The sequence below is a fragment of the Eptatretus burgeri genome, chromosome 13 (genome assembly GCF_056783735.1).
Source record: "Eptatretus burgeri isolate ZD-2024b chromosome 13, Ebu_testis_v1, whole genome shotgun sequence".
NCBI classification, from domain to species: domain Eukaryota; kingdom Metazoa; phylum Chordata; class Myxini; order Myxiniformes; family Myxinidae; genus Eptatretus; species Eptatretus burgeri.
Genome location: NC_140973.1, coordinates 27626682 through 27646021, shown reverse-complemented (window position 1 = coordinate 27646021; position 19340 = coordinate 27626682). Strand labels below are relative to the sequence as shown.

Below are 19340 nucleotides of genomic sequence, written 5' to 3'. Positions count from 1 at the left end.
TAAAGAATTTCATTTCAAAAAATGTTTAAAAATGTGCCCGTAATTGCATTTTTGGTATTTAACCTTTTGACGCACAAAAGCCTCAAGGGGTGCATCCAAAAATGAAACTGCTCTCACACCTTCTTGTCATGTGGTGGTCATAACTACCAAGTTTGGTGAATTTCTACAGAACCGTTTAGGAGAGGATAGTGTTGTAGTGCCGGGTTCGGGGGCGAGGAACGACCGCTAGATGGAGCAGTTGGGCCGTCTCCCACCGAACACCAGGAATTGAAGGTCGTCACCCCAGATAACTCCGAAGTCGACAGGTCATTTAATGCAGCAGTTCTCAACATTTTGGAGCCGCGACCCCCCCAGAAAATTTAAGTTGGGGTTCGCGACTCCCCTCCCGACACACTTGAAACACACTGCAGTGACGTCACGGAGCGCATAAAAAAAATCCACAGTGCCTGGAGCACATTGGTCAATGCCTAGTTACTGCCAGCTGTTAAAACTAAACAGAACTAAATGAAACTAAACTGGCATCACAAATTAATTATTTACACTCTGATGTATAACAAAGTAAAAACAGCCAGCCACATTCTTAAAAAAGGCTTCTGCAATTGCAAAGAGCGGTATGTAGCCTATTTATGCACAGGACACAGACTGGAAGATTGAGTGACCCTCTGCTGCAGACAGAGGTTACTATCACAAATGACAGCTACCACACGTACACAAACCTTGCATGACTGACCAAAAAATACAACAAAACAAAAACTAAATCAATTTGGCTTTAAGTACAGTTTTAAATTTTATTCAAGATCCGACAGCACAACTCATTGTGAAGGAAACAACAGGACTGCTGTACAAGCTGATGGCAATAGGCTGTTATCATTCATTCTCATATAGCTAGGCCTGCAAAACAGCTTTAAGCACAGTGCAAATACCTTTCAGTGTCCCTACAGGCTTATTATTCTCAGTTCATTCACAGTTCTTATTACAGTTATGCCTGTTGTAGGCTTGTAGCCTATTATTATTCATCTCATTTTGCATTTTCCCCTTTATAACAATGATTCTCAATGGGTTTTCAGTTTCATTTTTTTCAGATTGAACACAAAATTCAGATAATACTGACTCACAATAATTGAACACAATAATTCAGATAATACTGACTCACAATAATTGAATACAATAACACACAATAATTCTTTTTTTAACAGTTACATCTGAAAAGGCACAGGCTTGTATTGTCAGATAGTATTCACTTACTCATTTTAGTGGGATGGCTGGGCCTGTTTCTTTGAACAAAGCAGCTGTATTCTTTGTTTTAAGCTGGAAACTGCAACACGAAGATCATCTTCAACTCTAATGAGCCGTGATCTGTATTTGTTCTTGATAAATGTCAGTGAGGAAAAGGTCTTCTCACAAAGGAATATAGATCCAAATGGAATAAGTATATCAATTGCAGCCTTTGATAGTCCTGGGTATTCTGTGGCCACTGACAGCCAGAATTCCTCCAGTGTGGATGAGGCAAAAGCGGTCTTTAATGTGCGGTCAGAGGAGAGGTCCAAGAGCGCATCCTCAAGCTCCGATGACAGGTGTCGGGCAGATGAGGTGATGAAAGGCTGGCGTATCAAGTCGTTTCTCTCTGGGGTGTCGTCTTTTGGGAAGTACCTATTGAAGTGGCCAAGCAGGCTTCTGAGGTGAGTAGCAATAAGTCCTTTTATTGTTTGGATGCTTATGTAAAATTTGTCCATGAAGTCCTCGAGCTCAGGGAACATTTCCACACTGCCTTCTTCGACTCGCGCTGCCCACCGCTCAAGCTTCTCAGTAAATGTTGTAACCTTGTCAGAAAGCGTGAGGACATTGGTGTTTGGGCCTTGGAGAGACAAGTTTAGACTGTTCAGTTTATCAAATATGCCTGCCAGATATGCAAGGCCAGTAACCCATGTGGGGTCGGTCAGGTGGTTAGCGAGGGGGGAGCCGCAATCTGAGAGGGAAATGCGAACCTCCTCACGCAGTTCAAACAGTCTGGTTAAAACTTTCCCCCGTGATAGCCATCTGACCTCTGTGTGAAATAGTAGAGATTCGTGTTCCGATCCCATTTCCTGGCAGAGTGCGGCAAACAGTCTGGTATTCACCGGATGGGATTTGATGAAGTTCACCACTTTAATTGCTGTTTGGAGAACATTGCGGAGTTGTGGCTCGAGGTTCTTGCTGGCGAGGGCCTCTCTGTGAATAACGCAATGAGTGAATTTTACATGCGGCGCCACTTCCAAAACTTTAGCTTTCAGTCCCTTTCTTGTCCTCTGCATGGTGCCAGCTCCATCTGTACAAACAGAGATGCAATTTTCTCAACTTAGCCCCTCCTCGCGCATTTTACTGTCCAGCTTGTTAAAAATGTCACGACCAGTGCAAATTCCTTCAAGTGTCGAGCAAAACAACATATCCTCATACATTTTCCCCTCGTAGCTGTATCTTGCAAAAACAAGTAACTGTGCATCACTGGAAACATCCGTTGTTTCGTCAATTTGGAGGGAATCTCTTCCAGTTTTCTTCACTCAGTCAATGAGCTGCTCTTTAATGTCGTTGGCCATTTCACCAATGCGCCTCGCCATTGTGTCATTAGACAGTGGAATAGTCTCAAGTGTGCTTGCTATTTTTTTTACCATGCATAGCTCTGGTCATTGCAATCGCTGCTGGGCAGATCAGGCTCTCTGCAATAGTATGGGGCTTTTTGGATTGAGCAACCAGGTATGCCACTTCATATGAGGCCAACAGGGCTTTGACAGGGATTGTAGAGTGCTCACGTACAGTCGTCTTTTGGCTCTGTAGTTCTCCCTCCTTACGACGAAAAAAATCTAATGGTTTGTCAATGTAGGATGGGTGTTTGGTTTTTTAAATGTCTCTTCAATTTCACTGGTTTCAAGCTTTCGTGAGCAAGCACTTCTGAATACAGAACACACTGTGGATATTCACTTCATTTTTGGCGAGGCATGTGAATCCGTACTGCAGAAAGTCAGTCTGATATTTCCGACGCTTGTTGGAGGCCAAATCTGCCGCCGACGCCTTACGTTTTTCAGTTGAACTTGGAACAGTTGGTCCACCTTCACATGTGTCGTCTTGGTCCGCATCTTGAGCTGGCAGACATTTTTTGACAAGCCACTGATCCATATTCAGCCACCTTGCAGGAGTTAGCTAGCGCTAACATTGACTTTCAGCACCCGCCACTGTGCTTCTCTCACGCACGCACGCACGCACGCATCACTTGCTGCTCAAATCTGTTTCATAATGACTACATTATAACATTGGTATGGGAGATTTAATTGAAAAATAACTTTCAAAAAATATTTATGAATTTCTTTATTATATATTTTTGTTTATTTGTTTTGACAACCTTCCCGCGACCCTCGAAAACAATCTCGTGGCCCCCATGTTGAGAACCATTGCTCTATCAGACCGAAATTCGCCAATGGATAGGCCACGTGGGGTAGGGTCGATTGCCAATTTCAATTTACCTAAATAACCACGTGGTCCAACTACAGGGGAATTTCACCCTCGACGGAACTTGTACGGAAACGAGCCGCCTAGCGCGCTCGTTCCGTGTGCAGTTCTGAGCAGTTTAATCGCCAAGAACTGTCGGTCCCGATTGTCCCGTTACAACGGCCACGGCCTTGCTAATTTTCCCCAGCACGCGACACGCTTAGTCAATGAAGGAATTGACACGAACGAGCTGAAAACATTTAACAAATGGGGGTTTATTTATACAACAATAATGAGGGGAATTAGGGGAGCACGTAAGAACAGAATTAAACCAAATAAAGCAAGGCAATGATATACAGCGAGAAAGCACTTATACAATACATTACTGACTGGCGCCACAAACACACATATGCACACACCCAAAAATGGTCGGACCAGGTGGTCTTTATTGACCTATCTTGGACTTGCCCGCCTCGTGCGGTCTTCAAGGACCAGGTCGTCGTGGCCGAACTGGACCCCCAGCACGATCCGGACGACCCAAGCGAGCGAAGTCAGCAGGTGAAGGCTGGCGGGAGAAGACCCTCCGTGCGCAGACACTTTCGAGATTGGCAGGCCCCTTGATTGGCCCAGGAGCGTGGTGACATCACGTGGCCCCCTTTCCTCCTGTCGTGGGCCTGGATTGGCTGAGTGGTGGTCACCCCACCCACTGCACGCCTATTGGTCGAGGGCCGCTTGACCTCTGTGTGAAACAGAACCTTTTTCTTGTCAGAAAGCTTTAACCACAGTGCAAATACCTTTCGGTGTCCCTACAGGCTTATTATTCTCAGTTCATTCACAGTTCTTATAACAGTTATGCCTGTTGTAGGCTTGTAGCCTATTATCATTCATCTCATTTTGCATTTTCCCCTTTATAATAACGATTCTCAATGGGTTTTCAGTTTCAATTTTTTTCAGATTGAACACAATAATTCAGATAATACTGACTCACAATAATTGAACGCACATTTTCGGGACATGTATCTTGCAGCAAAGAGGATCTTGAATGGTTTATCGACTCTATCAATGCCTTTCACCCTGTCTGCAATTTCTCATGGAACATTTCAGGTACCTTGGTCACCTTTCTCAGCAGTCAAAGAGAACGGACTTGCCACCGCTGTCCATTACAAACCTACAGATCCACAAAACTACCTTCTTTATTGCTTTCACCACCCCTCCCAGTTCCATCATTGCAAATTCCTCAGACCCCACCATTTGTGCTGTGACAATTCCAAATTAAAATCAAAATCCAATGAGATATGTGAGTTCTTCAAAAAACATGTCTTTCCCACCTCCATTGCAGTCGGTCCACTGAAGCGTACCCGCAACTTCAAAAGGGAGAGAGACGGCTTTATAGTCCAACAGAGAGATTGTTTTACGATCTTCTGAGAAAACAAAAACCAACCAAATGATCCAGTTCACATTGATCTACCGTCCCATCAACCTTGAAGTCAAGAACACCATTCAGAGGAACATGAAGCATGTACAGAACGATCCTGAAACTGCCTCGATTTTCCCACAGCTATCTCTACTCTAACCTTTATCAAGTGGGGTAAAAATTTGAGAAATTCCCCAGTTGAAGGACTATTATCAGTTTATCACCCTCTGACCTCCCCCCTTTAATATTCAAGTGTTCATGGAGCCACGATAACACCTGCCCTTCTTCCTTCCGCGGCTCCTCCCCGAACTCCGCCTTCTTCCAAAGGACCACCCCTCACACACAGTCAGGGAAGTCTGATTGGCCGAGCGACGGTCACCCCACCCGCTGCACGCCGATTTGTAGAGGGTCGCCGCGTGGCACCTCCCCGAACTCCGCCTTCTTCCAAAGGACCGCCCCTCTCACAGTCGGGGGAAGTTGAACAACATGTTTCTGCAGCGGCTCCGCCCACCCCTGACGTCGGCCAGAGCAAGGTGAAGGAAGCGAAGTGAAGGTGAGGGTGATGCGGTGTCGTCAGCAGTGATGTCGGTGGTGTAAAAATAAACGAAAAGAAAACCTGACTATTAAAATAACTCCACAGCGCAGGAACATTTAATTACCCATTCGACTGGGGTCGGGACCCGAACTGGCAACATGTACTTACCGATATAACTGATCTAAAGGACCTGTATGTTGTGTGCTCATGGCTTCCAGATTCGCAACAATATAAACGTTTTTAATTGGTTCTGACCCACTTTTTTTCTTCCTAATCACTATTGTAATGCAGAAACATATGTTTTTCAATAAATTGTTTGTATTTTAGCTTGTACTAAGCAAAATAACACATTTTACACAAGAAACCTTATTCATGCAAAAACGGTCTTGTTTGCAGATTACAAGCATCCTTAACATTTTAGCTTGTTCTGACCCAGGTTTTTGTTCCAAATCACTATTCCAATATAGAAACGTGTCTTTTTCATCAAATAATGTGTATTTTAACTTGTACGAAGCAGAACAACATATCATACACAAGAAACCGTATTCATGCAAAAACGGTCTTGTCTGCCTATTACAAGCATTTTTAACATTTTAGCTTGTTCTGGCCCAGATTTTTGTTCAAAATCACTATTATGATACAGAAACATGTTTTTTTAGATCCTTGTGGAGGATCTCTAAGTCTTACGTTGTTGTTCTTGTGGACTTTTTCGTTTCACAGCCTACAGTTTTCATCAAAACTTCCTGAAACTTGGCGTATATATGTAAAAATACCCTGCGCAGACAGTAACCATCTGCGATTTTGAAAATTCCTCCTAGAAAAAAAAGTTATGACGTCAAAATATCTCCGCTAATGGAAATCGCCTAAAAATTATCTCAAACTAGGCAAGCTTTTTGAATTCTGTTTGCGGGAATCGAACAGGGCATTAGCAGAGATTAATTATCGCCCATATGATACATCACTATGACATCATATCAATTTTTATGACGTCATTCCTATTTTTTGACATTTATTGTTTCACAACCCAGAGTTTTCATCAGATCTTCGTGAAACTTGCCACGTATATGCAGAAAGCCCACGCGCAGGCAGTAACCATGTCCGATTTTGGAAATTCTTCCTCGAAAAAAAAGTTGACATAATATCGCCGCTAATGGAAATCGCCTATACCATTATCTCCGAAACTAGCCAAGCTGTTTGAATTTTGTTTGCGGGAATCAAGCCGGGCATTAGCACAGATAATTTATCGCAAACCTGATACATCACAATGACGTCATATTCGTTTTTATGACGTCATCATTAAGAGGACGAGGATCTTAGCTCATTTGAGCTTGTTCATCAAATAATGTGTATTTTAACTTGCACTAAGCAGAACAACACATCATACACAAGAAAGCTTATTCATGAAAAAACGGACTTGTTTGCCTATTACAAGCATCTTTAACATTTTAGCTTGTTCTGACCCAGATTTTTGTTCCAAATCACTATTATGATACAGAAACATGTTTTTTTTCTTCAAAGATTGTGTGTTTTAACCTTGTACAAAGCAAAACTATACATCTTACACAACAAACCTTATTCATGCAAAAACGGTGTTATTTGACTAAGACAAGCGATTTTCACTTATCCTGACCTCAAATTTTTCTTCCTCAGCACTGTTCTAATGCAGAAATATACGTTTTTCATCAAATATTGTGTATTTTAGCTTGTACTCAGCAGAACACCACATTTTGCACAACAAATCTGATGCAAAAACGATCTTATTTGCCTCATATCAACATTTTTTAACACATTAGCTTGTTCTGACCCCAATTTTTGTTTGAAATCACTATAATGATGCAGAAACGCATGTTTTATCTTCAAAGAGTGTATGTTTTAATCTGGTATGAAGCAAAACAATACATCCCACACAACAAACCTTATTCATGCTAAAATGGTCTTATTTGGCTAATACAAGCATTTTTCGCTTATCCTGACCCAGGTTTTTTCTTCCTTGTCACTATTCTAATGCAGAAACTCTTCTTTTACATCAAATAGTGTGTATTTCAGTTTGTATTAAGCAAAACGACACATTTTACACAAGAAACCTTATTCATACAAAAACGGTCTTATTTGCCTAATACAAGCATTTTTACCTTGTTCTGGCACAGTGTTTTGTTCCAAATCACGATTGTAATGCAGAAACTCTTGTTTTCCATCAAATAGTTTGTATTTTAGCTTATACTAAGCAAAATAACACATTTTACACCAGAAACCTAATTCATTCAAACTGGTCTTATTGACTGATTCCAAGCATTTTTAACCTATTAACTTATCCTGCCCTTGTTTTTTTCTTCCTAATCACTATTGTAATGCAGAAACATGTGTTTTTCATCAAATAATGTGTATTTTAGCTTGTACTAAGCAAAAAAACACATTTTACACAAGAAACCTTATTCATGCAAAAACGGTGTTATTTGACTGAGATAAGCGATTTTCACTTATCCTGACCCCAAAATTTTCTTCCTCATCACTGTTCTAATGCAGAAATATATGTTTTCCATCAAATAATTTGTATTTTAGCTTATACTAAGCAAAATAACACATTTTACACCAGAAACCTAATTCATTCAAAATGGTCTTATTGGCTGATTGCAAGCATTTTTAACCTATTAACTTATCCTGCCCCCGTTTTTTTCTTCCTAATCACTATTGTAATGCAGAAACATGTGTTTTTCATCAAATAGTGTGTATTTTAGCTTGTACTAAGCAAAACAACACATTTTACACAAGAAACCTTATTCATGCAAAACGGTCTTGTTTGCCGGTTACAAGCGTCGTTAACATTTTAGCTTGTTCTGACCCAGATTTTTGTTCCAAATCACTATTCCAATACAGAAACGTGTCTTTTTCATCAAATAATGTGTATTTTAACTTGTACTAAACAGAACAACACATCGTACACAAGAAACCTTATTCATGCAAAAATGGTCTTGTTTGCCTATGACAAGCATCTTTAACATTTTAGCTTGTTCTGACCCAGATTTTTGTTCCAAATCACTATTATGATACAGAAACATGTTGTTTTTTTCTTCAAAGAGTGTGTGTTTTAACCTTGTACAAAGCTAAACAACACATCTTACACAACAAACCTTATTCATGCAAAAACGGTCCTATTTGACTAAGACAAGCGATTTTCACTTATCCTGACCCCGAAAATTTCTTCCTCATCAATGTTCTAATGCAGAAATATATGTTTTCCATCAAATAATTTGTATTTTAGCTTGTACTCAGCAGAACACTACATTTTACACAACAAATCTGATGCAAAAACGATCTATTTGCCGAATATCAGCAACTTTTAACACATTACCTTGTTCTGACCCCAATTTTTGTTTGAAATCACTATAATGATGAAGAAACGCGTGTTTTATCTTCAAAGAGTGTATGTTTTAATCTGATATGAAGCAAAACAATACATCCCACACAACAAACCTTATTCATGCTAAAATGGTCTTATTTGACTAATACAAACATTTTTCGCTTATCCTGACCCAGGTTTTTTCTTCCTTGTCACTATTATAATGCAGAAACTCTTCTTTTCCATTAAATAGTGTGTATTTCAGTTTGTATTAGGCAAAACGATACATTTTACACAAGAAACCTTATTCATACAAAAACGGTCAAATTTGCCGATACAAGCGTTCTTAACACATAAGCTTATTATTTATTACAAGCGTTATTAATTTGTTCTGACCCAATTTTTTGAATTATAAGCAGTAGGTATGTTTCTGCTTCATACACACAACGTTACGGGTTATTTCTTCTATTTTTTTTGCTTGCACAGAGCAGTCACTTGCCGATACACCGCCCAAATAAAGGTATGCATCTGAAGAACGTGTTGCATGCTTGGAACCAGAACAAGATCGCCCACAGGGTGGGCACTCTGCTGGTAACATATAAATGGGCCTTTTCTATTACCCTGGCATTTTTCTGAAAGAATTAGGTAAATAAGATGGTTTTCGCATGAATAAGGTTTCTTGTGTAAACTCTGCACGATTGTGCTTGTACTTTTCTCCATTACAATAGTTGTGTTTCTGTGTCTCTCATCTGTTTAGTTCAAAATTTAGCCTTGTTACATGTACTGTATGTCATAGCAGTGCAGTTTTTACTGTGGTCATTTTGAAGGAAATCCCACTTCCGAGCATCCATCACTTGGAATGTCATGTCATTTGTTTTGTTTTCACACTGCAAAGTTGGCATCAATGTCTTCAGGCTGAATCTCATTGACAAAAACATACACGAGTTTCTTGATAAGGAAATCCTTTGTTTCTGGGTTCTTAAATTTTGTCGTATGAAGTCTTTTGGATAGTTGAGGTAGTGTCTAATTATGGTGCTTCCTTTGAGATTTGAGATGTATAATAAAGTGAATGAGCTGGTAGCCTGTATAGCAATTAGTGTCACTCTTAGCACGTGTTAATCGAGCATCTGGCAGGCCAGCCTGACATTCAATCACATAGTCAATAAGCAGCAAGTACTTTGAACAAGGATACATCTATGACATGTTGTAGATATTAGGTAACTGAAACATGATCATGATGCACAAATAACAAGATGCACAAGTTGTGAGAAGAACCTCACCTTTGCTATTCACTATGCAAATGTTGTGATCCTGATGATACTCCAGCATTGAAGTCACCTGGATTAGAAGTGACTCAAATGCATTGAAGTCATCTGAGGAGGGTAAAAATGATAGTTGTGGGACATTTTACCTGAGTTAGACACCCCCAATCCTCCACTGATGATGTAATCATATAACCTTCATAACTACATAACCTTATAGTCTTTTATTTCCTTACTGGCAAAGGTACCCATCGTTACTGAGCAACACCAGTCCCGCCTACCACCCTTCCCCTGCCTCCTCCCTCCTCTCACCCCACCCCTCCCTCCAGACTCCCGCCCCAGACCATCCCCTTCCTCCCTCTTCCCACCCCACCCCCACCCTTCTCCTTCCTCCTCCCACAAAGGTACCCGGCATTACGGAACAATGCCGGATCCCTACTCCCACCTCTTCCCCTGCCTCCTCCCACCTCACCCCTCCCTCCAGACTCCCACCCCACCCATTCCCCTCGCTCCTCCCACAAAAGTATCTGGTATTGTCCAGGATCTAGCATACATCTCTTGGACTACCACAATTAAGCACATATTTAGAGACAAACATTTTATTTACCAAGCTGCAAAATATTGAACAGAATTATCAACAAAATTGAACATATTATTGTAATGCTTTTGGGTAGACAAAATTGAATGTTTTTCCATCAAGGGGCAGAACTTGTAAATTGCTGGTGTTCCTACTTTAGAGCAGCCCACATATAGTTGACAATGAAAAATATATTCGAAATCTGTGTTGTTGTGAGGCAATCAGAACACACTCTCTAAACAACTATATGGGTACACGAATCAAAATTGCTTGTTTTAAAATTTTCATGATTGAGCATAAATTTGTCAAAGTAAATGAATTAAAACATTATTATAACAAAATAGTATACATAGGGGTCTGGTCATCTTCTTGTTTTTTTTGTTTTTTTTCCTGTGCAGCACTTTTTTTTTCCTGCGTCTAGGCTGCCGAATATAGCTCCCCTACTCTTCACGAAAGACACTGTGAAGGGTTCTTTAATGTCCACCAATTAATTCCAGCAGACTCGACACCCAGTTTAATGTCCATCTGAGGGACGGCACATGCATTGCTTAATCACCCTGCTTGTGAAAACATCGGGATGACAGTTTATAGCTGGGTTGATTCAAACGCAGAACAGACAGCTTAGAGCGGGCATCTCTCCGCCATCCTGCCATGGCATGGGGATGCATTTCTCTGTAGTCACTGAAAACATTTTTCAATTCTCTCTTGAATTTGTAGTTCGCTTCACTTGTTCTAATCCTCTAATTTATTTTGCCTTCCAAACTCCAGGGATTTCCCATAGAGAACTGAGCTGCAGTCCTCATGCCGCGGGAGCTTTTGCCTGCTATAAAAAAAATTTTTGGTTGCACTCAATGAAGTTAAACTTTGGGCATATTGTTAATCTTTTCTTCACTCAATATAATTATTGGGACAGTAGAAAAAGTTAAGTTCAAAGCTTTGGCAATTCCACATGTTCTTATGTAAATATGGAGAAGTTGGAAGCATACATAGCCTTCCTTAAATGAATACCCTTGTACGCTTACTTATAATAAACCGGTAATTTCTTCACATTTTCAGATTTCACTCCAGATTTTGATCCTTATTTAGTCCACCAGATCCGATAATCAAAATCCAAAATCATGTTTCGATTATATACTTTAATTAGTCCATGAGAGGAGATCATGTTTACAAGGCAAGGCATGTTTGAATAGGCCAAATCAAAATGGCAGCTCAGACCACTATAAGGCAAAATTGGGCTGACCGAAGATAAGCCATTCATGGAGGTAAAAGCCATTAATTAATCTTCAAAAGGGGTGTTTAAATTTACCCAAATACCCAGTTTTCATTCATGCACTCCAATGCAAAGTTTGGGGCCGTGAGGTTTCACGGTTTTGGAGTTATGGAGGTGACACATGCACACACACTGACATTTATTATTACAGACTCAGTTATAAAAATAAACAATTTGCATATTTTTTCATAAAAACAGTTTTGTGGGGCTCTTGACCTTTTGACCTGCAACAGCCCCCACACCCCTGCCACCCCCCCCCCAATCAAGGAATTACAAGGAAATTATGCACAGGAGGCCATTCGGCCTATCATGCCTGCACCACACCAATACCAGATTAAATATATCCATCAATACCCCCTTCCTTTCAAGCAAGGGCGTCGATCCAAGCCAAAATGTGGGGGGGGGGGGGACAGGTAACTGGACCCTTCTCCCAAGGTGTGCCCAGGCAATAGATCACCACGACAGCTGCTCCCCACGAATCGATTTGGCGACATGAACAATGGACTGCAACGTTTTTTTCAGTTCCAGATACAGTATATTAATCCAGTGTATTAATACATGTACACATACAGGTACATATACTGTACTGTATTTATCCAAATAGAGTGTGACGGTCCGGAACATTGGAAATGAAAGTATTTGCCAACTCGTGGGGATCCAGTGCTGCCAACTGATGACTGTGGACGTGGCAAACGATGAGATGGTTCAGTCTTTGTTGACTCATCATACTTCTCAGGCAGGTTTTCAGACGCCTGAGTGCACTGAAGGAGCGTTTATTTCGCTGAAGGAGCGCTCAGCCGAGCAGGAGCTTGCTGGGGAGATCATGAGCAATCGAAGCAACCGTTCAACCTGCGGGAACAATTGGTGCACCTCCAGTACCATCTTTTGGAAGATGGCTTGGTAATCCTGAATACAAGAACCAGTGTACTGCTTCTTGAAGAAGAGCAATTCTTCTTTCAGACTCTCTGACAATTCTGGATAAATGGTAACGGTGTCAGGGTCATACTCTCCAGAGAGTAACATCCTTGTGAGGCCGCCGTACCATTGCAAGTCTGTAGAGGTGAAGTACGTAGTCATGTTCGACGTAGCTGAATCGAGCGCCACGAAGTATTCTGCTCTATACGCGTCTTCAGCCATCGAAAACTCGTGGGGTGGCACCTCAGTAGCCAGTCTACGAGGAGCTCTCCTCTTCCTAGGAGGAGCGAAAGGGTCAATGCCGTGTTCTTCCATCTGTTTCTCCACGTGGACGAATGATGTCATGGAAGGCCTCATTGCTGCGAAGGTGCTGTATCTGCTCTTTCACACTCTCGCCCAACTGTAGCATACCCACTACAGTGTGCACTGGCATTTTCAGGGCTCTGTTAAACCCTTCCATGCACTTTAAGAGCGGTAGCGATGCATGCAGACCAAGCAAAACCTTCCCAGTCGCAAGGTTTCCTCGAATGCCGCTTGCGCGACAGCCAGTGTTCGAGCCGAACTCCGCGGAGGCCTTCTCGAGTGCATCCAAAGTGGACCCGAAGTTCTGGATGACTGTGCGGACATCATTCACATGAGTGAGCCACTGCGTAGGGCAAATTGGTTTCAGTCCAGTCGGTGAGGCGGAGATGGGGTAATCAGAGTGCAAATTGAGGGACAGGTGTTTGAACTTTCCAGACTGCGAGTACAGTTTGCCAAGTTCCTGCACACAGTCTAGAGCATCTCAAATGAAGTTCGCACTCGCCATCGCCTTTGAAGTGATCAGGTAAGTAATGTGCGCACCGCAGTGCACGTATTTCGCAAGTGGCTGAACCTTCTTCACTCCAGCTTGGCATCCGAGGTATGATCCTGACATATTGCTGGCTCCATCATACGTTTATCCACGGAGATTTGTAATAGACAGCTGTAGTCTCAGTAGCGTGTCTTTTAACATCGTAGCAATAGCAACTCCCGTGGTAGCGTTTATTTCGTCCAAGCCAATGAGATCCTCCTTCACGTCAAAGTCCGATCCCACGTATCTGATGCATATCGCCTCTTGCTCTATGCCACGGATATTTTGCATTCCATCCACTATCACCGCAAACTGGACCGACTGCTCATTGATGTCTTGGAATATTTCTCTCAACACAGCGTGACTCATTATTGACAATATCTCGTTTTGAATTTCAACCCTTGTGTAATTTGTTGTTCGTTTCAACCAGTTGGCCAGGTTTGCGTCATCTTCAGACCGTCGGCTCAGTAACTTCTTGAAGTTTCCCTCCGAGGCATCTTTACCTCTAATCGCACAACCTTCTTCTGCCAGGTATCTCAAGGAAGTGATAATCTTGACAAGAGCTTTCTGGGCGAGGATTTGATTGTCTTTGATCTGAGTTTCTATCTGTGTGCGCACGTCGGTCTGCTTGAGGGTGTTTATTTTCTCCATGGCGGTAGCGTGCGGCTTGCTTTTCTGGTGAGCGCGGAATTTCTCTCAGGCCTTCTTCCAGTTGCAGAAACCACTCCTAATGAACGTGTCTTCGAAGCTACCTGAGCAAGTGCCAAACAGCTTCTTCTTACTTGCACTCACGCATGTATAGCACAAAACCTTACCGAGTCACTTGTCGAAATGAAGCCATGGGAAGTCTTTGAACTATTTCACTTGAAATTTCAGTGTTCGGTTCGCCAGAGTCTGAGTTGGAATCGAATCCAGATCTGGTTGATGTGGCTTGAGGAGTTCAGGACACTCATCATCATCACTCACGGAAACAGCTGCATCAACTGCTGAATCAGACGCCTCAATGGCGGGAGGAAAGGGGAGATCCGTGCAAACCTTGTCAGTAGGGTCTTTCGCCCTCACCTCTTTTGAAGGATGGAAAAAGTCCAGGATCTTGGTATTTTGCTTCGCTATGTTAGGCGTCTAATGACCTGTGCCCCATTCTCTAGCGACGCAGGTTGTGACACATCGCTGAACCGAACGCAAATGCTCAACGTAGGTACCAACTGAAAATTCCTAGTTTCGTTTTCAGCCGTGTACACTGTACGAGTGTGAGCGACAGAGCTGCGGTCAGTGGGTGTGAGTGGCCAGCCAGCGCCATATGTAGAAGAGTACCAACAGCCGTGCTGCATACCAACAGCTATTGCTTGCATTTTTCAAATAGGCATGGGACTCGAAATGTGGGGGGGGGGGACAGAATATACTCTGTCCCCCCTGGTAGAAAAGTGGGAGGGACATGTCCCCCCCACCCCCCACCCCATCACCCCTGGGATCGACACCCATGGTTAAAAGACGAGCTGACTAATAGAATAGAGGAAATCAAACTAATATCACCCAAGCAAAGACAGCATCTCCACTGAATAAATAACAACGAGCATCCGTTGAAGACAAAGTCTTCGATATCCCCCGCCACAGTAAATGAGGATTAACAAACTTATGCTGTATTCCCTAAGTGTGTGCAATATGTGTGTGAAGTTTCCCCTTGATCTGACCAGCCATTCTGGAGAAGATGTTTGAAGGTTTTAGGGTAAATTCAATATGGCCACCAAACCATGTGACCTATCAATTAGAAATTAACAAACTTCTGAAAGGATGTCTTGGGGAAAGTGTATATGAAATTTTGCCTCAATCTGTCCAGCCATTCTGGAGAAGAAAAATTTTAAAATTTATTAATTTTCAATCCAAGATGGCTGACGAACCATGTGACCTATGACATTATAAATTTACATTCTTCCTCCAATCCTCCAGTGGAATATGGGTGTGAAGTTTCGTGTTAATCGGATGAGGTGTGTTATGCTATCAAAGATGGCCACCAAATCATGTGACTTGTGATGTCATAATTTTTACTATGTATGCAGACATGATGGAAGATGATAGTTGCAAATTTTCGCTTCGGTAGGTTATGTGATTCCAGAGAAAACATTATTTAATATTTTACTTGAATCCAACATGGCTGCCAAACCATGTGACCTATCAATTAGAAAATATCAAAAGGCACCAGTTCACCACTTGCTTGATATGTGTACCAAATTTCGTAAATATATCTTGAGGGGATTTGTAGTTAAGCTCCGGAAACGAAATGTGACGGCCGGACAGAACCCATTTATATATCCCCCGCCAACTTCGTTGGTTGGCGGGGGATAACAATTCAAGAGGGGAAATAGAAGTCCAAAGCTCATGAAAAAAATCAGAAAAATAAAAAAGAAATACAACATAGAAAACAATGGACTAGAATGATTATCTGCCCAGAATAAGCTCCAAATACAACAGATAGCAGGGAAAATAAACTATGATGAGGCCAACAACAGAAGAAATCAAAATCAACAATTAGAAAGAAAAATTACCCCTGTGTGGGGGTGACGGTCATTTCTATAATGTTTTTTACTATCATAATCGATGAACCGTTGCCAGATATCTCCTAAAATGACAGTCGAGATAGGTTTTGAAAATGGCGACTTTTACAACTTACGTGACCTCGTGACCTTGACCCTGACCTCGAATCCGGGGAAAAATATGTCGTTGGGTATCACTCATCGACCTCTACCCACATAGCAAATATCATCAAGATCGGAAGTAAAAAGTTTTCTTTGTACCGGGAGGTGTTTTTGACCATCTTCCAGGTTACGTGGCGGCGAAACGGGACGGAAATTCAAATCTGTCCACTTCAATACAAGATAATATTTTTTACTATCATAATCAATAAACAGTTGCCGAATATCTTGTAGAATGGCAGACTAGATAGGTTTTGAAAATGGCGATTTTTATAACTTACGTGACCTCGTGACCTTGATCCTGACATTGAACCCGGACAAAAGTTATATCGTTGTGCAACACTCATCGACGTCTACCCACATATTAAGTTTCATCAAGATCGGAAAGAAAAATTGTTGACGGACGGACGGACGTACGGACATTCGGTCCGGCTTTATTAGGTCATCTCGGTAGAGATGACCTAAAAACCCGAAAAAAGTTATACCAAGAGCTCGGGAAACAGAAACAAAATATGACAACTTACCCGAAAAAAAAGAGGATCTAGAAATATTTTGCAAAGGTATATTTGAAGACGAAAAAGAACACAACAAGGAAGCAGATTGGATACGAGACTTGGAAAAGAAAAAGCAACATCCACAGGAAATGCACCCACTGACAACTGATGAAGAGAAAATTAGACAAAATCTCTCAAAAGCGCCAAACTTCAAATGCCCAGGCCTGAACAGGATTCCAAACTTCTGGCTAAAGCAACTACATGCTCTCCACCCTCACTACGCTTGAGCATTTAACTAACTCATTCAAGGGGAAAAGCCAATGGATGAATGGTTCGCAGAAGGTAACAGTCTTTTAATCCCGAAATCTGAACAAACCCATCTACCAACAAATATACAGCCAATAACATGCCGACAACAACGTACAAACTTATAACAGGTAAAATCACCAATGCAATTTATGACCACCTCACTCACTGAGGAGCTTTCAAGGCAGAGCAGAAAGGATGCGATGGAACAATAGACAATATTGTCAAATAAAACCATACTCGAAAACAGCAAGCTCTGACAAGCCAACTTATCCACAACCTGGATAGATTACAAAAAAGCCTTTAATACTGTCCCACAGTCATGGATTATAAAATGCATGCAAGTCTACAAAACTGACCCCCAAATAGTCACCCTGATTGAGAAAGCGATGACGCTCTGGAACATAATGCCAGTACTACCTTACTTGGAAGGAAACATTGAAATTCCAGCAGTAAAGATATGACGTCGTATCTTACAAGGTGACAGTCTTTCCTCCCCTCCTGTTTTGTCTCGCCCTGGACCAACTGAGTCAACTCATCAATGAACAAAGACATGGATACAATCCGACATGCAACAGAAAAATGACCAAAGAAACAAGAAAGGTAACACACCTACTGTACATGGATGATCTAAAACTCTTCACACCGAATGATAAGAAATTGGCAGATCAACTGAAACTAGTAAAACAATACTCAGAGGACATCCAAATGGGGTTTGGTCTTGACACATGTGCCAAATGCACATTTGTACAGGGAAACACTTGGAATACCTCTTTCAATCCAAACAAATGTCACACTCTCACTATCTCTCTACAAAAGGACCATCTGACAACCCCCCCCCCCCCCATCGACTTTCTAAACAATCCTCTTTAAGAAGTTCATTCATTCAAACTCCTCAGTCTCATTGTCAGCCATGATCTTTCTTAGGCAAACCGCATTTTAAGGTTGGCTTCCAAAGCTAACCACAGGCGGATTTTCAGAGGTCTGCCTGTCAGTCATCCTGGTGTTTCACAGGTATCAAGTCATGCGGACACAATTGCCTGGGCATTCTCCAGCAAGAAAAGTACTTCTTTGGCACACGTGCACTTCTATCCACCCACAAGGCTTTCATTCGCAGCTTGATGGAGTACTGCTCTCCCTTCTGGGCTGGCTCCCCTGCCTCACAAGTTGCCCAGCTTGACACCATAGAAATCAAGGCCTTCAAGATTATTGGAATTTCCCGCGATGAAGCTGAGTCTATGGGCTTATCACTTCGCCATTGCAGACATGTCAGAGGTCTCTCTGTCTTCTACTGCCTGCTTTATGGTCTTGCATCTTGTGCTCTTTCCATGCTTTGTACCCCACTCACCCCTTAGGTTTCTGCAGGGCACACATGGTCCACCATCAACCCCCTTCTGGTGACATTACCTAAATCTGGGATCACTGCTCACCACTCATTTGTTACACTTTTTCCGGCCTGTGAAACCAACTTCCGCATTCTCTTTAATCTCATCCTTCCCTCCAGGTCTTGACAGCAGCTGTTCACCACATTTTCAGATCGTCCCTAATCCAGAACCATGATCTTTTCAACCTTTGTCAATCCTAACCCCCACACCACCCCAATCCTTCCTCCTTCCAACCTTCTAGTTTTCCCTCCTTGAAGTTTCGTTCTGTATCTATGCTGTCCACCCCATGTGGCCACTCCTTCCCCCCATTCCTCCCCAAACCCATCATTTGTCCAAGTCACCCTCTATATTGGCCTTCAACTCTGCTGCTGGTGTTTTCTCCGTCTCTCGTCTGGTCCTTTTGCATCCTGTTTTGCATGTTGCATCCTTTCTACCTCCGCCAGAGGTTATATTTTCACCCCTGTCTGTTTGTCTGTCTGTTTGGCTATGAGCAGGATATCTCAAGAACTTGTTGACAGATTCCGATGAAATTTGGACAGTTTGGGTGTGTGACAAGGATGAATTGTTTAGATTTTGGTGAAGATCTGGATCCAGACACTAGAATTTTTAAAAAGCATTCTTCACCATTGAGAGATAGAGCCCAAAATGATATATAGCATGATATTTCAAAAAGTTGTGGATGAGTTATAACAAAACTTGGTGGATGAGTTGGGGAGGTGACGAGAACAAGCCGATTTGATTATGGTTAAGGTCCAGATCTGGCCTATCGGTGCGATACAAAACAAGCTATTCAGCTTAGTGGGGTTATGCGCTCTACTGAGTGCCGTTCTGGTTTGCGACCTGTTTTTGGCTGTTACATCCTGA

The 19340-nt window shown here is 42.1% G+C and overlaps 1 protein-coding gene across 2 annotated transcripts in view; it reads right to left on the bottom strand.

The window, feature by feature from the left end:
* Positions 1-771: 771 nt before the first annotated feature.
* Positions 772-19340, bottom strand: part of LOC147014130 (zinc finger BED domain-containing protein 5-like) — a 90381-nt gene continuing 71812 nt past the window's right edge. For both annotated transcript variants that reach the window (XM_085851825.1, XM_085851826.1), the window contains exons 6-7: positions 10026-10118; positions 772-4198 (exon numbers count right to left, since the gene is read on the bottom strand). In XM_085851825.1, the coding sequence (XP_085707951.1) occupies positions 1251-2291 (1041 nt within the window). In that variant the 5' untranslated portion in view covers positions 2292-4198; positions 10026-10118 and the 3' untranslated portion in view covers positions 772-1250. The remainder of the gene's footprint in view (positions 4199-10025; positions 10119-19340) is intronic.